At 33.9% G+C, this 17,059-nt stretch overlaps 1 protein-coding gene across 1 annotated transcript in view; it reads right to left on the reverse strand.

The window, feature by feature from the left end:
* Window positions 1-17,059, reverse strand: part of LOC123523235 (uncharacterized) — a 183,594-nt gene that overhangs the window by 113,946 nt on the left and 52,589 nt on the right. Inside the window, exons 31-47 of the mRNA XM_053542021.1 lie at window positions 16,662-16,880; window positions 16,062-16,128; window positions 14,957-15,120; window positions 14,597-14,718; window positions 14,241-14,382; window positions 13,301-13,534; window positions 13,037-13,079; window positions 12,574-12,716; window positions 12,216-12,347; window positions 9,227-9,475; window positions 8,980-9,034; window positions 8,506-8,669; window positions 2,513-2,686; window positions 2,125-2,337; window positions 1,785-1,827; window positions 1,362-1,519; window positions 150-332 (exon numbers count right to left, since the gene is read on the reverse strand). Of these exons, the coding sequence (XP_053397996.1) occupies window positions 150-332; window positions 1,362-1,519; window positions 1,785-1,827; window positions 2,125-2,337; window positions 2,513-2,686; window positions 8,506-8,669; window positions 8,980-9,034; window positions 9,227-9,475; window positions 12,216-12,347; window positions 12,574-12,716; window positions 13,037-13,079; window positions 13,301-13,534; window positions 14,241-14,382; window positions 14,597-14,718; window positions 14,957-15,120; window positions 16,062-16,128; window positions 16,662-16,880 (2,505 nt within the window). The remainder of the gene's footprint in view (window positions 1-149; window positions 333-1,361; window positions 1,520-1,784; window positions 1,828-2,124; window positions 2,338-2,512; window positions 2,687-8,505; window positions 8,670-8,979; window positions 9,035-9,226; window positions 9,476-12,215; window positions 12,348-12,573; window positions 12,717-13,036; window positions 13,080-13,300; window positions 13,535-14,240; window positions 14,383-14,596; window positions 14,719-14,956; window positions 15,121-16,061; window positions 16,129-16,661; window positions 16,881-17,059) is intronic.

Genomic DNA, 17,059 nt, shown 5'->3' on the forward strand with positions numbered 1-17,059 from the left:
AACATTTCCTATTTTTCTTGATAATAACAGAAAACTTTCCGTTTTTTGATGTATGAATGGTAGAATAGTTCACATTTTAAGTAAAGGTAAAATTTCCACACTTTAAAGCATTGTTTTGAAATTTAAATTTAGTGTAAATCTGTCACTACCATTATTCCATCCCACTGTTGCATTCTTATACGGATCTTTATGGACATCACATTGTTCGTCCAGAAAGAACTTGTCAAGACCAATAACCTCTGATAAAAACTTTACAGCATCTCCCCATAAATCGTGTGACGTACTGAGATTCCCTAATCCGTTGTTCTCAAGCCATGACGTTACAGAAAAGTCTGTAAAAGAAAGAGTGTTTACTTTTTTATATAAGATACGCAGTATACTAATAAACTAATAAAGACTAGGAAACCCTGATTCTTGAAACAGCGCATGAAATTAATTTTAAAGCTTCTCATAATTCTCAAGGATTCACATTACTTAACTTTACTTTTTCACTGAAGTGCAGTTTTATATCCTTATGTTCGTAGCCTGTATAATTTATTCCTTGTAAAAATGATAGCCCGCTCTGTATTTTTTTGTGGGTCCTCCTTTGCTGAATCTTTAGCTTATGAGAACAGGCAATCGTCTATCAACATAAAAACCTGTCAAGTATCCCATTTGACCTAACTGCCTACCTGATAAAGCTAAACAAAATAAGAGGGTCATGATGACCCTGGATCGCTCACTTGGGTAATATGAGCTACATGTTTCAAATGTCAAATTGATGTTAAAATATTAAGAAAATAGGTCAGTAGGTCACATTCATGGTCACCGAAGGTCAATTTTAAAATTGGTGTGCAAAACTGCCTATGTCATCAAAATTTCAAGGATGTATCTTAAAAATAAGTAGGTCCGTAGGTCAAGGTCAAAGTCAAGTGGCCCTTAATTACTTGAGGCCATCAGGTAATTATAATTAAACGTTCTAGAAAATATGATCAGATAATTTTTGAAGAATTTTTTTTTTGTAAAACATATTCAATGGCGTTTTACAAACACATAAAAACAATTTACGTCTAAAAATTAAGACATTTTAGACTGACCCATTCGGAGCAGTTGTTGTTTAAATGAAAGTGTGACTTTTTTTATATGTAGGCACACTCGATAACAAGCAACATTTCATCTGTTAGTTGATGACCGGACGACAGACGACGGACGGACGCCGGACGGTTAGCGATTACAATAGCTCATGCTCAGGTGAGCTAAGAAACAAAATAACATCTATCTATTTAACTTTTTTATATGTAGGCACACTCGATAACAAGCAACATTTCATCTGTTAGTTGATGACCGAATGATTTTAAATGAAATATATTTTTATTTCTTACTTGAAAAATTGAAAGACGTGTCACAGCCAAGTTGGGGAACCCTTGTACCATCGAACAACTTCTCATCAAACATACAACTGCCATCTGTTTCAAGGCAAACTCCTACTTGAAGAGTGATGATGAAAACCCTTTCATTGGTTGGTTTCTTTATGGAATACCTAAGAATGTTAAACACAGAGTAATGCAAATAAATCACTGAAATTAAAAGAAATACTTTTTCATATTATGTACATCAAAGCTGTTACAACACTTTAATGTAAAATAGACACGCACGTAATTCATAAATACCAACAAGCTGTACATATGGCACAAACAATCTTATTTTATCCTGCAAACGTGTTAGATCTATATCGCAACATTTGTTTGACTGTATACATTTCTGATAATATTGGTTGAAATTACTGGGTTAAATTTTCAGCTTACCTTAAACGAAAGAAGTCTTTGATTGATACTGTTTCTGTCTTACCTGAAATGATTAATATACAACAGTTGTAAATAGTTGTACTTATTTTCATGAAATGATTATTTTACTTGATCGGCAAAAATGATTTCATATAAATACTACTTAATCCCATCAAATGAACTGAAACTGAAACAGTACTGTAATTAAACGGAATATTCGTTAAGCTAAACACTTTTGACCCGCACATAGAGATGAAAATAATAAAAAATTGATCATGACTAGCCTATTAATTCAATTATGTGTTTTGAAGTCACACTGTGGTACGTATGGCATTTAAACAAATAAAATGGAAACTCATACCCCATTCGTAGTTGAACAATGAAAATTGGAATGTCTGTGTTTCTATCCCACCGGAAATAACGTAATTGCACATATTGACGTCAATGTAAGCTTTCAAAGAAAGACCGATGTCGTCTATATCAATACAGCAGTTGATCCCAGTGCAGTAATCAGGTACACTGCACGACACAATGCTTGGCAAGGCTGGGCGATTAACAAAACGTAGCGGGCACACTGAAATTAAATATTTATGAAGCGTTAATTCTAACTAATTTTTAAAAAGAAAAACAGTTGCGTGTAGACAAATAATTTCCATGTCAGTAAGGTCCAAAGAAAACAAATTATATGTATCTTTCTTTTCAGGAAATGAAGAGGCATAGCTTTGATGGAAGCAATAAGAAATTCTCACAGGTGTTCCAACCCATCACTGAAGGACTGTATGGACTCCTTTTCCGATCACACGGTGGTGAAAGCAGTAGGTCGTTTAAACCAAGAAGATCTAGGAGTGCATCTCTTCCTGCACTTGAAAGTTGCTCTCCCACATTTTCTCCTTTCGACTCTATCCATTCTTTGAACGAAAAGTCTACAACGAGAGTAATGATTTAACAATTAAGAACGGTTTTGGCATATTAACGTATCATGATGCTAGATATTAAAATGTAAGAATATTTTTTATTGGTTCTGAATGTTACAATTAAACATGCTCCTAAAATTGTTTGTTCAAACCAGCTGTACTTGTCCACCAATTTCTGACTATATCATAGTACAGGGTGATCCATAATATATGATAACATAAATAACTTTAATAACATTGTCAGCTTTTATAATAATCTATATTATAATATGTATTACATTAGCATACACATGTAAGAATTTTTTACACATAAACAACATTTTCATATGTCACTTTCATCAGTTACAATAGACGTTCGAAATGGCCTCCTCGATTTTGCAAAACAAGCTGTTAACGACGTCGAAAGTTGCTTGCTGGTCTACCAGTGTTTTCTTTGCGTCTGTCTTTTACAGTTCTTTCAGCATCAAATTTTGAGACTAATCTTCTTATTTGCTGTGCAGATGGAGTAGAAGCTTCTGGGTACAGTTTTTTTTTTCAATTTGCTTACAACAAGTTCTTGAGATTTACCTAATTCATAATACATTTTCACAATTTCTGCATTTTCCGCCATCTTGGAAAGACTGAAAACATATGACGTCATTAATGACGTCATTGACGTCACGTTAACGTTGCATGCACTCATTCTACTCGCCTTATAAAAACTTGGGCAATTAGCTTTCTAACATGTGCTCAAGCCTTTCTCTATCGCAAAAACTGACAAAGTTATTATGGTTATTTATGTTATGATATATTATGGATCACCCTGTACAAGTTAGTATTTCGTTCCAGTAAGTGACCCTCATAGAATCATATTCTATGACTGTGTTTGATACTATTAAATATATTTTCTGTTATAGCCTCTTCTGCACCGAAAACTTATGTAAATATGAATTATTGATTGCATTCTCATGGTAAATGCCAGAGGCAAGTGTTGTCGTTCTTTGTTTTTCACACGCATAACAATTATCTCAAACATGGTTTAAAACTTTTATAAAACTCAGATTTGGGTATTTCAAGAAATAAAGTGGTAAGATAGAATCTTTAGTAAATGATATAGTTTTCGTATTATTATATAGTCTACTAATATTGCAATAGCCAAAGATGATAAAGTGCTTTGTTCATTTATTAGTTGTAGAATGCAATGAAAATAGTACAACCAGTTACAAATACAGTCTCATTTTTCTAACACATGGACCACACCCTATAAACGACCGTATTCCCCCTCTTCCAGTTGCGACCGATCAAAACAATAAACTCCCCGCTAAAAGTTGAAAAATACCATTTTAAAGCGATTGATATGCTTTGTTGGTATGTATATTTATATTTTATTGTAAGCTGAACGTGATTTGTTTCTTTATATAATGTGTTAGTCTGATTACAGGTAAAATTATAGCAAAAAAAGTAGATTAATCACTGATTTTGTCCAGAAATTGTTCATTGTCGGCGTCAAATGTACATATTTTCTTGCTTTAAGAATGATCTACATATACATCCCACTGTTTCTTGGATAAAAAACAATACTAGTTTGTTAAAATAAAATCATTGCTAAAATCTCCAATTTGTTTATAACCGTCATTGAAAGAAGATTCGGTGTGATGTCCTGACTGTATGCATGTTTGCTGGCAGTATTGTACAAATGTTTGCGACTTTCGTAACAGAGACTGTATGCCTGTTACCAACTGACTTATTTATAAAATATCGGCTTATCCCATGCTCTTGTAGCATTTCTTCATAATTAAAACGGCAAACGAAGTTTGAAAGAGGGTGGTATATAGGAATCACCATGATGGTCTGTCTGTTCGGTCTGTTTGTATGTGTGTCCTCATAAATTTGGTTGTGCAATTACTTGAATACTATTACACCTACCTCTCTCAAACTTCACACACAAACATCGGCAATATGTAGTTAATGCCCGTCCTATTCTTTTCCTGTTCTCTTTAAAGTCAATGTGACACTTAAAGGTAAAACAGGGTCAGTTTTTCATGTCCGTGCCATAATTTCTTTATACATTTAGGGATTTTGAAATAAATTGGCACAAAGGTCGACCATCATGAGACGACTATACTTTCTAGAATTTCAACCCGATATATCTTCGCAAACTACAATTAATAAGCTGTCAAAATATGAACAGAAAATGGGGTGATTTATAGTGAAACGGCGCCAGGTTGAAGCCACCAACTCTTTGTGGACGACTTTCTTGACAGCGTCGCACAGTAAACACCTCTATTTTAGTTTTCTCTTTGTATTTGCCATAACCTCAAGAAATTTTACATGAAATTGTCTTATTTTACTGAAAATACATTCTGCGAATGGAATAAGCCCCCATGTTAAAGCAGAAGTGCAAAACTTGAGGGTTTATTTTTAAGGTACTTCTTTCAACGGAGGCAATTACGATGAATTACTACATTATAACCTATAGGGGGTCCATTTCCCGAAATTGTTTTTGCAGACAGACAGACTCAAGGACAGAAGGACGTGAGGTGGGGGCGGTAAACATATAGTCCCCTCCTGTTTAATCTCATCGACATTTTGAAGTCTTCAGGTAACATTTCTTCGCGTGACTTCCATAGGGAATCGACAGACGGTAATTTCTTGTGTGACATAGTAGGGACCCTGTGTATACTTTCAGTTTCTAACTAGAAGATGCTTTTGTAGAAAAGCGCATGTCTCCCCCAATGCATAGTCGTATTGGCAAGAAGTCAATAGGGACAGTAGACACAGATGGTTGGCTTCAATATGGATCATCAACTTGGCATGTCCAGTTATCCAAATAAGTTTCAACATTCTGGGCCTAGTGGTTCTCAAGTTATGAATTGGAAACATTTCCGTGTTCAGGCCCCTGTGACATTGACCTTTGATCGAGTGATCCCAAAATCAGTAGAGGTCATTTACTCTGAAAGTCCTATCACTCTATGAAATTTGAAGGTTCTAGGTCAAATGGTTCTCAAGTTATTGACTCGAAATGGATTTCCGTGTTCTGTTCGCAGTGACCTTGACCTTTAATAGAGTGAACCCAAAAACAATAGTGGTCGTTTACTCTGAAAGTTCTATCACCCTATGAAGTTTTAACATTCTGGGTCAAGTGGTTCTCAAGTTACTGACCGGAAATGGATTTCCATGTTCTGTTCGTTGCGACATTGACCTTTAATAGAGTGATAAAAAATCAATAGGGGTCATCTACTCTGCATGTCCAATAATTCTATGAAGTTTCAATATTCTGAGTCAAGTGGTTCTCAAGTTACTGAAAGGAAATGGATTTCCATTTTCTGTCCGCAGCGACCTTGCCTTTTAATAGAGTGACCCCAAAATCAATAGGGGTCATCTACCCTGCATGTCCAATCATCCTATGAAGTTTCAACATTCTGGGTCAAGTGGTTCTCAAGTTACTGACCGGAAATGGATTTCCATTTTCTGTTCGCAGCGACCTTGCAATTTAATAGAGTGAACCCAAAATCAATAGGGATCATTTACTCTGCATGACCAATCATCCTAAGAAGTTTCAACATTCTGAGTCAAGTGGTTCTCAAGTTAATGACCGGAAATGGTTTTCCATGTTCAGGTCCCTGTGGCCTTGACCTTTGATGGAGTGAACCAAAAAACAATAGGGATCGTCTACTCTATAAGCCCTGCCACCCTATGAAGTTTAAAGGTTCAAGGTCAATGGTTATCTATTTAATATTTATTGATCGGAAATGAAGTGTGACGGACGGAAGGACGGACGGACGGACGGAAGGAGGGACGGACAGGGCAAAAACAATATATCTCCCCCAGTGGGGAGGTTAGGGGCGGAGGGAAACATAATTCTGTATTTTATGTTAGTATATGTCTGTAAAACCAACATGGAATACTTGCATGTAAACGATTCTGAAGCATTCAATTTATTATATAATTAGGTAGGATAGCGAGTCGCAGACCCTCCACCCCCAATGTTTAGTACATGCATAGCACGAGGGGTTCGACATTAAATGACATAATATGCAAGAAGACTGATCAATAGTGACAATTTGGTATGTATTTTCTATTTAATTTACGTCCTTAAAGGACATAAATCGCCCACTGTAGTCGCAAAATAGAATACAGTGTCAATCGCAAATAAGAGTTCAGATCAAATATCAAAATTGGCAAGTCGGCATACAGTGAATGTTTTTTACCGTCTAGATAAAAAGTAATTTCTTTCAAAAAACGCAACAGCTATGTAACATCTTATTTACATATATTTATGGAGTATGCTTGCTAATTTCAGAAAACAACATGGCTTATTGGATTTCAAATCAATTTGACGTGTTGTTCATCAGTTTCGTGACTTGGTCGAGTGAATTTTCATGCAATGAGTGTTATCAGTCAACATTTTATCAGCATTTTGTAATCATTACATGTCTGTTTCATCTATTTTGTCACCATTTACACATACTTATGTTCGATTTATCGTTAAAGTTAAATACACACACCGTGTAAAGCAAAATAATTAATTTCAAGACGATTTCTTACCTTCGGCCTGTCATTTACAAGTTTGTTTTGATCGGTCGCAACAGGAAGATGGGGAGTACAGTCGTTTATAGGGTGTGTGGACAATAATGACAATGGATGTCAAATACGAGGACCATTCTAAACATTATAACAATCGCGCCTACAGTAATAGTTTGACACAAAGGAAACTCGTGTTTTACATGGTTGATACATGAATGACTCATTTATAATCCAGCAACGTTTTATTGCAAACTATTCTACCGTTTCAGGTATTAAGTTTTTTTATCAGGTGTAGTCATAAAACTAAGCAAAATACATGTAGTTATGAAAACAAAACAAAAATCTGAACTTAGATTGTACAATAAAGTACGTAGATCTTCAGAAATACCTGCAAGGCAGATACGCAGTGAACAACATGTTTCATATGGAACATCTGTAGAATCAGAGAAAATGTTTACAAGTGGATACTTAAATTTTAATATGGTTAACTAGTCCTAACACTCAGGACTCCTCCTTGCAGGCTAAACCGCAGTGACGTCAACGAACATTGCTGCTGTAAGACGTCTTATGGATGAAGACGCCAGGTACACGGTGTCCAAGATGGCGCTTTTTCTTATCATGTCAACGGGGAGAACTTATGAGCTTCTAATCAAGCACTTGAGTTTAGAAAAGTTTTGTGTCTGATTTATGCCACACGTTTATCCGATAAGCTAAAGGCCAATAATGTCATATGTGCTAATGAAATGCTAAAAGGTTCTCAAATATAGATGACTGCGCATCTACTGGCAGGAACTGAGACCTGGATATATTTTTATGAGCTACAGAGTTGCATTGACAACAGAAAGTGGCTGCGAAAAGGTAACCGTAGACCAGTAATTGCAAAAAGAACTAAAAGTGTCAAGAAGGTTTTGTATTCCGTCTTCTTTAACTAAACAGGAACTGTTGTACAAAGTCCTTCACCGTCAGGAAAGGCAGACACTTGAAAGTTTTATAGAGACAAAGTATTTAAAGTTGTTAAACGAAAATACAAAAAACTGCGTCCATGTACTTTTCTTCGCGGTATCCACTTGATTCATGTCAACGCTGCGGTTCACAAAAGTGCCATTGGTCAACCCGTTTCTATGAGGCGAAAAAGTGGTATGTCAGTCACTTTGCCTATTCGAAAGATCTATGTCCTTGTGAGCGTTTGTGACTTTTTCCTCATTCCAAGGCTGAGGGCGAACGCATTGAAAGAATAAACTAAATTTAAAATCCGTTTTCCAGCACGATTGTCATTACTTTAAGAATGGCCGACATAAATTCATACTGAAATACAATCAAACCTGTTATATTTGTCCATGCATTTAAGTTGCAAGCTGGAACCTTTTCCTTGTTTAAAAGTAAAATGCCATCTTCCGGTATGCAGTACTGCTCACCACCAACTGGTAAACATATGTCTACACGCAGATCTAAGATAAAGCCATCCTCATCACTGTCAATTGCATAGCTGTATATAACATGAAATTAAAGTACAAAATCAATGGATACTTCACTGCTGCTTCAATAAAATGTTATAATGTTCGCATTATTTTGAAAACACAAGTTCATAAACGAATATATGCACGCTGAAAATTTTAGAATATCGTAAATATACAGGCCATAGTTATATAGAGTTCTTAAAATAAATGAAATAAAGGATATTTATTATAACCAATGATTGATATATCAAACTGTCAGCCTGCTATTATTTTACTTGATTACGTTCAATGATTCAAAAAAAGTTTTTCCTAGATTTAATGAAATGCAGTCATAATTACTTTATCGTTATTGGAGCATCTTCGCCTGACCCGATCGGAATTGTTGATTCTTTTCCTAAAATTGTAGAGCATAATGTATAAAAAGGGTAAACGTACTAAAGTAATGTAATATTTAATTTCTACTTGTAGAAAAAAAATCAAATTACCATGATTATGCCTTCGGCAAACACATTATAAATATATTTAAATCTTAATTCCTTACAAATTATATGTTTTCATATAGAATGCAGCTGAATTCTTTGTTTACCCCATTCATATTTCAGAAGCTGTGCCTCAAATCCTTCTCCACCTATTCCAGTGTCAATACGAAAATCACATGGATCCATTTTAAACCAAACTGGAAATGATACTTCCATTTCAATAGAAGACAACGGTATTGTAAAGCCAAAGTTGACACAACATGTAATACCAAAACAGTTGTCAGCTAATTCACATTTTAGGACATCCTTCATACTGGGAGGTATCATACTGGATATGTTCAAAGATGGAGGGCAGTCTGAAGAAGTAATACATAACAACATATAATAATACATAAAACAATGATAATATTATCCATTAATTAGGAAATGTAACGTTTAGGGCATCCTTCTAAAATCGTTACCCGAAGTCAGTATATGATTTACATATTTACATATTTACAAAGATATTTAGACAAAAGAAAATCTATAGACAACCTGAAGGGAACCAACAAATAAAGGATCAAACTATCATACCACCTTTGAAAGATCAGTTAGAAACACAATTTTAGTGACACACCAAACCTCACTCCTAATTCCTACCATGTTAAATCATCACATTAAAGTCAGAAAATCAAAATGAGTTTAAATCTGCCTTCGCCCCGTTTGAAATCTTGTTTACGAAATGTTGCTAAAATTAGTGTTAATAGATTCGTGATTTTGATAAAACTGCCGCATAGATACTGACTCAATGGAACGTCAGTGTTTTAAACATTTTTTTTCTGAAATAAAAACTGAAATGGATATGTTGAACTCCCGGATAGATTAATCAGTTTAAAATATAAACTACATGTATGTATTCAAGTTTATTTTAATTGCATGCTTTACTAAATTTTTTATAGTTAGTTTCAAAAACGTTTAACCAATGCACACTTTCTAAACAGTCAGATTTAGGAAGTTGTTCCCATTTATTTTTTGAGTCTCTGATATCCTAGAACATCAAATGTGTTCATGATAAAAAATCTGATGTAGACATAAACACATTCCTTTAAACACCGAAAGTCCTAGGGATAATCTAAATGTTTATTTTGTTTTTCCTATAAGTTTAGTTCACGTCTAAGACTTCGAATCATTTATCGAAAGGTGGCATTTTGTCTTTCCTTCCTATTTTATATCAACGGGTGAAATATAGACTGTAATAGGTAACGAGTGAGTACAAATAATGTTTCTTATTATATAAAGGTCCCTTAGTTTAAAATGAAAACTTCAAATGTGCAAATACTTAATATCATGTGAAAAACTGGGAAATATTCTTTTCAGGTTTGGTTAACTTTCCGTTATTCCAGAGAATTACAAGTATTTAAGCCCACTGACTTCAGATCAATTGTACCGCATCGCTTTCGGTCCGTAACCTCGCTTAGAGCCTAGAATTCTTTCATGCGAAGAAACATGCTGCTGGCTTATGGGAGGTCGGAGGTTCAACCTAGTGCCAGCCCGAGCAAGAAAAACATGCCCACAGAAGCACCCCGGGTCAAAACCTGGTTTAAAATTGGTACTTATAACTGTGCCGGTGTGCTATTTGAGGTTGTATTTAACGCTTCTTGAAATTTTATTTATATAAATTTTCAAAAGTGTATTTTATTATGCCTAGAATAGTAGAGAGAATTATATATATATATATATATATATATATATATATGGAAAGGTCTATGCAATTGCTAAATAAACAATTAAAACTGGTTATATTCCGTATGACTAAAATAGTTATAGGTCAGTAAAGGGAATAAAATGTCTTATTCATTATCTGAATTTTGTCAACTAGGTCTAAAAAACTATGGGTTAGACCCGGGCATGATTGCATGGAAATGCAATCGAAATAATCACAATTACACTGCACTTTCGAATGAAATAAATTACATTGAGATAACTGTTTATAAATATTATTTATAACATTTTTATTAATCTGTCAATGTAATCATGATTACTTTTTGATCACTTAGTTTACTACTAGAAAAAATGTCAAACCCAATTATACTGAGATATTTATTGTCACTCATGCTGTGACTTACAACTTACAATTGCAATTTAACATAATGATTTTAAAGGTGCTATGAGACAGTATACACCTGTTTGGTTAAAAGATTTTTCGAACACTGCTGAAAAGTCTTTCTGCTGCAGCTGAATGGAATGGCTATGTGAAAACAGTGTTGCAAAACAAAAAACTCAGTCGTCTCAGAACTTCTATTATTAATGAAAACTTTACCAAATACCACATGTTAAAATATTGTAATCATCGACTCCGTTTGACATACAAAATACTTATTGATTCCGAAATTCGACCGGGCCAAGCATCATCACCAATATTATATCAGAACTATAACATTACCTATGCGCGTGTATTATTTACAGCAGATATTTGCTGTATTCAAAGTTTTCTTTAGTTTAGGAAAAGACTCATATTCATAAACAATGTTTTCAGAAAACGTATTTCATCGCCAGATTCAGTGTCAATATGTGCACAGTAAATGCGTTTTGTTTACTTTGAACAACATTATTTACAGTTCAAAAATGATATGTTTGACAAAAAACCCTAGAATATTACAGGATAATGCAAATGTAAATTTGATTACAACGGCAATTCTGCACTAACATAATTATATATTTTTCTAAGTGCCATCAATTCTCTTAGTTTAAATAGATTTAAATCAACACAACAATACTAACAAAATTCTGTCCACAACCTCGTCTGGAACTGATAAAGAGGTGCAAAAAGATAAAAGAGAGTGTATACCAGAGTTTGCAGTTTGGAGTCTGTAACAAACATCAATATCCGTTTTGATCAATTTTGGGGAAAATGTAACTGTCAAAATTAAACTGAACTTCAGTAGCCTAATGGATAAGGAGTCCGTCCCGCAGTCGGGCCGTCAGCCAAACATGGCAGTTTCATAATTTCAATTATATTAACAAACACTTTAAATATTTTTCTCTTAAGGTACTCCATTTGAAACAAAAACTGTGTAAAGATCGGTATAAAACTTCGTTTATAAATAAGCACATTACCTGCAGGGGGCGAAGGCAATTCACAAGATCCTTCCTTAATGATTTCATCAATACGCAGTTGTTTTAACACGAGATCAAATACTTCTCTGTTTATCTGACCACCTAGTGCTTCTGCAACACTCATAAGACTTCCTGGAAGTAGATGCATTTAATATTGTTATATAACACCACCATCAGAAATCTAAATGATATGAAATTTGTAGCACAAGATTGTAAAAGTATATATATTTTTCGTTAAATTAAATGAAATAAGCGGTCATTTACAGAGGAATTTAATTATCTTAGAACTATATCAAGTGGTTTTTTTTTCTATGACCATTTTTATCTGACGAACACCCAGATTACGGTAGGTTCATACCTTGTAAAGAAAAGTTGCCGTTGCAGATTGGAATCGGTACCATAAATTCTCTCAGTAGTTGTGCATCAATATTGGCAACAGTACATTTAATGCCAAGGTTTATAACAAACATTTTCTTTATTTCATCTTTGTCAATGTTAAACCTTGAAAAAATGTTTATTTTTATACTGTTATACTGGACGTTATTGAAACCAAGAAATGTTATCTACAATGATTAAATAAATTAATTATGTGATTGGTTATTTAATTTATAGTGAAAATATTCGATCTTAGATAATACGCTGAAGCCAATATGCAAAAAAAGATTATATCTGAGAGGGGTCATTTTGCTGTATTAACTGATTTATTCATGATAAAAAATAAATTCTACAAATGTCTAAAACACCGCATATAATCACTAACCTTTCTAAATCTTTTATTTCAAAATAGAGATAATGCCAACAATGATAACATAACTACTTACGTTACATACATATCCTCTGCAAGCTGAAGCACCTCTTCTTTGCCTGCACATTATTTTGAAATAACAATTGATATTTATATTTGACTGGGCGAAAAAAAAAATCCTTTAGTGATATTAGAAAATTATGAAAACATATATTATACTAGTTGGAAAAGCAATAAGCATTTTTATTTCAAAGTGAATTGACTTATTCGGTTTGAACGATAAAGTGTTCGTTTCACTATTAAGATGTATTTTTTACAATATAAGATATTGATGTTTTACCCCAGTCATACTCAAACAGTATCACGGTGGTATCCCACTTCTCAAACGTCGCTCGTATTACGTAACGACATGGATCAAGCTCGAGGTAGGCGGAGAATGTTCTTGAGTAATTGATTCCTGGAACTCTTACATCTACGTAGGCGTTAATACGCATACAATCGTCAGAAATGTCATAATGTAAAAAGTCTAATGTAATGTCTGGAAGACGGATATCTAATCCATTTAGGCTACAACCTGAGAAACAAACAAAAAGATGATATTGGTACATGTTTGCTGCTACATTGTCATTCCGCTCGAAAAAATAATTGTGTGTCAACAGTGAACAAATTCGATTCTAACAAATGTAAGATAATAAATTATATAAAAGAGAAAAAATACTCAGTCTGTATCATCACTAAATGAATGAAATGAGTATTTCCCTATTGCATCTCCTGTTTTCCATTAATGAAATAAAATATTGCCAGACTATCGAAGATGTTTCAAATTGTCAATTTATATTATACAGACCCTTGTATAGAAAGAACTAAGTGATGAAAAGGAAATTTTTCATTACCAGGAGGTCCATTCTGATATACCAGTACTGACTAGCACCCAATGCTTCCTTAAGATGTATTAACCCTTACCGTGCTAAATCTTGTCCAAGTTTTGACAGTACCATTTACTGTTAAATGGGGTGATTACCAAAAACCATACTGACTGAATGGTGAACAGGACAGATCTTGGTCAGACTGCACGGATTTGCAGGCTGATCGTGATCTACACTGGTCGCAAAGGCAGAATCAGTGGTTTCCAGCATGATAAGGGTTAACATTGTCCAGTAAGATATGATTCGAGGCTACAAGTCATGGATTAAACTTTTCATCTTTTCGTGATATCTTATGTAAGTTCTAATCTTTAATATACGTACATGTAGAATGTAGACACTCATAAAATACATTACTTCTTTCATTTTCCAAAACTCTCGCCTTCAGTTCTTCTAATGAGCCATGAGTTGGCAAATGTTTATCAATTAAGTAATCTATCAATTCATCTACCTCTAACGTATCTGGTGCACGATAAGGGTGTCCGTTGAGTAGCAGATCCTTTGAAAAGAAGGAATTAAACATTCATGAGCGTTATAAAATTGTTTTAATCCATCTGAAAACAGTTTTTTTCTTCAACTTAATAATTTGATAATGAATAACTTATAACTACCTTTAAGCAACTTTACATTATTTTAAACAGACAGACTGCAGATGAAGTAAAAGTAAAAACTATTCGAAGGTATGTTTTAATTTTCATTTTATATGAACGTACTTCTGAAATGCCAAGTTTTTGAAGAAACAGGGAAATAACTTCATCAATAGCTGCCTCTGCGACTGTTTCTCCAACTTCAATCAAATTCTCTTTAAAGTCTTCAGCATAGTCTGCGAAATCGGCTGGGAAAATGATAAGCAACATGTATATTTAAAACACGTCATGACTGTATCATGATATTTTGTTTCACTTACATGAAATAAGTTAAAGTAAAATAACAAATGCGAAATATAAAACCTTTATTTTAATTAATCACATAATATTATGTGAACTTCGAAGTACCCTAAAATTTTATAAACAAAATTAATAAGAACAGTCTAAAGCTTAAGATTGCTACACAGGACAACATAAAACACTTACGCAGTTCGTATGATATTGTACCGTTAGGGTGTAATTTCGGAAACGGGAATATGGCATCTTTCAGTAAATCAACAAATGTCAAGCATTCATCGAACTCCTCTGTGTCACAAAGTCCAACACCGACTGATAACTTCAGTTCTTTTATCGAGACGTGAATTTTATACCTGATTCAGTCAAAGTACGTGTAAGAGTTTGATGAAACATTTTTGTTCATACTTCCAAACAAACTAAATTTACTAATATATGATCTAGAGGAAATGTAAAAAAAAATGGCAATAAACGTCTCATACCGGAACGTGTTTTAAAATAGAAAAAGTGGAATCTTCACAGGTCGCTCAACACGACAAAAACGAAAATGTTGCAGGCTCGGTTTGATTAGACTTAAATAATCATGTAAAACTGCTAACGTTTTATGTACATTGTAACAACATTTGGGAAGGTCCCACCATTGAACGACCAAAATAAAATGACCCTAATATTTACCGTATGTATCCTATCTATGTGTCAGTTATCATTGAAAAAATATTGTTCTTCAAAAGTAATTGCAAGATCTTCATTTTTAAATGCTCGTTGCCATCAGTGTTAAAGTCGTAGCAACAAATTTTAGTGAAAAATGATATAGAGAAAATGTAAAAGTTTCAGTTTAACCTGTAATTATTAGAAAATTATTGATTATAAAAATGGCAATAAACGTCCCATACCGGAACGTGTTTTAAGCATTAAATGACCATGAAAACGCTATCGTTTTATGTACATTGTAGCAACAATTGGGAAGGTCCAACCCTTGAACGACCAAAATAAAATGACCCTAATATTTACCATAACGTATCCTATCTATGTACCAGTTACCATTAAGAATATCTTATACTTTAAAAGTAATTGCAAGATCTTCATTTTTAAATGCTCGATGCCATCAGTGTTTTATTCGTAGCTACAACTTAAAATGGCGTACATACTTTCCCCATGCATTCTTATCATCATAATTTTCACAAACAAATATCTAATACCTTAAAATGTATATCTTAGTCAAAACGTTTGGAGGTGGGTCGGGGACTAAACGTAAGTGTCACACCAGCAGGTGCCCAAAACATTATATTTTGCTTACTTGATCATTATTTCTTGGCCGTCTAGAAAATCCAATGTTATTTTTGTCTCCAATATACCTTCAATTTCTGTAAGAAGAAAATATCATATTTACTGAATATGAATAGTATTTCGTACTTGACTGGTATAAACATCTAGAATAAATCTGTGTGAAAATGTATCAAATTACACTTCATAGAAACAAGTGAACTATGTCGAACAGAATCACAACATGACAAAAGACATACTAGTGTTTAAGACATCACTGAAGAGCACACACTTCTCAAAAAGGGCAGATCATTTTTCTTTTACATACAATTGATCTATACAAACCTTTCCTGACCAAAATCATTTTTACAACAGACACATTTCTTCTATTGACAGGTGAGACTGTTTATATATTTCACAATATTTAATATTTATCAATTTCTAATTAAAATAATGTTGCATCGGTTGTGATAACAAGCTGTCACTATAAGACATTTGACATGGAGTTCTGTTTTCACATTTTTGTACATACATCTTTTTCCTAGACTTCCAAATCTTGAAAAATGAGAAACATTTAAATTCACAAATCAGTTGATTCACCAGTAACTAAAGTTCTTAAAAAATGAGACTTTACCGCCGACAAGTTTACTCGAGTTGAACACATAGTCCCAAGAATCCAAACCAAAGGATAACGCCAACGGATCTGTATCTAATCTTACGTAGACTCTGAACGTCTTCTGTAGCATATGAAATACTTCAAGTGTTAAGCAACACTCAAGTCCAAGGCACTTTTCATCAAGAGTACAATATAGCGTTTCGCTTGAAGGCATGGTAAGGGAAATAAATGGGCAGTCTGAAAGAAGAAAAAGTGCTTGAAAATGTATGTAATAGATGTTGCGTGATCTCTCGAGTATATGCAATCATTACAGCTAAATTATGTGAAAATCCTTCTACGGAATAATACGACATTGTGTCGGCAAGAAATACAGCTTGCTTGAATATTGATTTCACCGGGCGACGTTGACTGAATGA

Source organism: Mercenaria mercenaria, chromosome 1 (genome assembly GCF_021730395.1).
Source record: "Mercenaria mercenaria strain notata chromosome 1, MADL_Memer_1, whole genome shotgun sequence".
Classification (NCBI taxonomy): domain Eukaryota; kingdom Metazoa; phylum Mollusca; class Bivalvia; order Venerida; family Veneridae; genus Mercenaria; species Mercenaria mercenaria.